Source organism: Lathyrus oleraceus, chromosome 6 (genome assembly GCF_024323335.1).
Source record: "Lathyrus oleraceus cultivar Zhongwan6 chromosome 6, CAAS_Psat_ZW6_1.0, whole genome shotgun sequence".
NCBI classification, from domain to species: Eukaryota; Viridiplantae; Streptophyta; class Magnoliopsida; order Fabales; family Fabaceae; genus Lathyrus; species Lathyrus oleraceus.
In genome coordinates, this window is record NC_066584.1 from 128,990,809 (window position 1) to 128,993,292 (window position 2,484).

Consider the following 2,484-nt stretch of genomic DNA (forward strand, 5'->3'; position numbering starts at 1 on the left):
AGTCTTGGAAATACCATCTATTACCTTTTCACACGCAACCTCACTACCTACTCCAACTCTTCCAACTCCCTGCTTCTTCCTCACACTCCTAAGATAGGGCAACTGCAATTTTTCCACAGAAACGTCAAGATGTCACAACACCAAACTACATATGATTCAAAAACTACTAAGTCTACTCACAAGGTTAGCACTCCTTCCATGGACATTCACGATGATGAGATTTTGGATGTGGTTCCTCTATCTGTTATTCCCTACGAAGCCCTTGATTTAAACCATCCCATGGATGCATCGGCTTCTGCATGCCCCAATCAAGGTAACAACTCTAGTATCCCTTCTAGCTCAACTCATGCCACTAGTTCTAAGGAAGATATATACCACACTGATCGTGTCATAAGAAACCTAGTCACTAGAATCCTTAATGAAGGAAATCCTGTGAAGGGAGTCTCTACTCCCCTGTCTAAAATGTACCCCTCTCCTGAGGTTGAACATCATAATGAGAAGGATGACGATTCCTCTAGATATGAGAAGGACATGGCTGCTGAAGGTTTGTGCTCTCTAGGGAAAACTGTGCCTGGTAAAGGAAAATATGTGGCATCTACAACTGCCAATGCTTCCTATTCTGAGAAGCATGATGTTGTAGACAATCTGATTGACCTAGAGGATGATAGGTCTGATGATCAAGAGGATAACTTACTTCATCACTTAAAGCCTAGTGTGGCTAAGCGTATGAAGACTAGAAAAGGAAGATCTGTGGCTAAAATAATGTCAGCTAAAACAGCTAAGAAGACTGCTAGTATTGGTCCTTCCAAATCTTGGAGCAAGGTTGATATGAAGAAGATGAAGGTTAGAGAAGTTTCCGAGTCTGAAGAAGATGTTGAGGAAGATGTCCCTGACATCTCCCCTGTGAAGAGGACCACTATGAGGAAGTCCCATGTGAATGTTGCTGTTGTGCATTTGGATAATATCTCTTTCCATCTTGAAGATGGAGTTGCCAAATGGAGGTTTGTGATTCAAAGAAGGGTGGCTGTAGAGAGGGAGTTAGGAAAGGATGTTGTTGAAGTCAAAGAGGTCATGGACCTAATAAAGACTGTTGGGTTGGTGAAGACTGTGGCTGGGTTATCTCAGTGCTATGAGGGTTTGGTTAAGGAATTCATTGTTAACATTCCTGAGGATATTGCTGATAAGAACAACAAGGAATTTTGCAAAGTATTTGTGAGAGGTAAGTGTATCATATTCTCTCCCACTGTCATTAACAATTTTCTAGGAAGAAGAGTTAAGGGTGCAGGTGAATTGGAAGCTACAGACAATGAGGTCTGTAGAGAAATTACAGCAAGGCAGGTGAAAGGGTGGCCTATTAAAAAACATCTTCCTGCTGGGAAGTTGACTGTCAAGTATGCTATATTGCATAAAATAGGATCTGCAAATTGGGTTCCTACCAACCACATTTCCACAATTTCTAATACCCTTGGAAGATTTATCTTTGCTGTTGGAACCAAACTAAAATTTGACTATGGTAGATTTATGTTTGAACAAATTATCAAGCATGCATCTACTAATTCAATGAAGCTGCCTATAGCCTTTCCCTCTATGAATTATGGGATTATCCTGAGTCAACACCCTGGGATTCTGAGTTCTAATGACTTACCAAGTATAAGAAACCATGCTCTATCAGTGCACTATAAACTGTTTGAAGGCAGTCATGTCGAATACATTGTCATGACATCTGCTATGAAAAAACCAGCCTCAAAAGTTGAAATTATTACTGAGCTGAAGGAGATGTGTAAAGAGCTGGGTGAAGGGATAAGGGTAGCAACAACTAGGAAAGAATCGTTGGAAGCCCTGATTGCAAGCTTGGAGCGAGCTGAAGGTGAGAATATTGAACATGCTAAGGAAGCTGAAGCCCACACCTCTAATGAGAGGTCTGCAATTAATGATGAGATAAGTGGCAATTTTGTTTCTGATGCTGATGAAGCTATAAGCTCAAGCTCCTCTGATTAGCTCCTTTGAATTTGGCCCCCATTTATGTGATGATTTTTGTTGCTGTTTTGATGGATTTTCTTGATTTTGGCAGTTATGTTCTGCTGTTTTGATGTTTACTTTGTTGGTTTGTATCTCAGCTTGCTTAAAGTTGTTCATGTACTTGGTTTTGTAACCATTAACTTTTGACATTTTGGTTTATGACTGAATAGACATTTATTTTGTCTCTTTGGTCTCTTTTGGCTAAAAAGGGGGAGAAATAGCTATAGTTATAGATGATGTTGGATGTTTGATACAAAGAGGGAGAATAGGGGGAAGTGTTCTGTCTGTGTGAAGCAGATTGGTGCTTGGTGTGGACTAGCTGAAGGGGGAGGTGGTGTGTTCTGAGCACAAGCGCATGTGTGTTTACTAGTTGCTATTTTTGCTAGTAATGTGTGTATGTTTACTTCTGCTGTTGAACTGATACTGTGATTGATTTCTTGTGAAACATATGATCTGATGTATGTT

General features: G+C 40.3%; 1 protein-coding gene across 1 annotated transcript; it reads left to right on the forward strand.

Annotated features, from left to right (window-relative positions):
* Positions 1 to 762: 762 nt before the first annotated feature.
* Positions 763 to 1,998, forward strand: LOC127094382 (uncharacterized). The gene is made up of 4 exons (XM_051033222.1): positions 763 to 1,219; positions 1,265 to 1,391; positions 1,518 to 1,806; positions 1,891 to 1,998. Exons 1-4 carry the CDS (start codon positions 763 to 765, stop codon positions 1,996 to 1,998), a joined length of 981 nt encoding a protein of 326 aa, XP_050889179.1.
* The last annotated feature ends 486 nt before the right edge of the window (positions 1,999 to 2,484 follow it).

What these genes read in the sequence shown, in the direction of transcription:
- LOC127094382 (XM_051033222.1), top strand. Translation starts at nt 763, where the DNA reads ATGTCAGCTAAAACAGCTAAGAAGACTGCTAGTATTGGTCCTTCCAAA. An exon ending in GCTGGGAAGTTGACTGTCAA is followed by an intron (nt 1,392 to 1,517) that starts GTATGCTATATT and finishes TGACTATGGTAG; the next exon opens with ATTTATGTTTGAACAAATTA. An exon ending in AGCTGGGTGAAGGGATAAGG is followed by an intron (nt 1,807 to 1,890) that starts GTAGCAACAACT and finishes GAACATGCTAAG; the next exon opens with GAAGCTGAAGCCCACACCTC.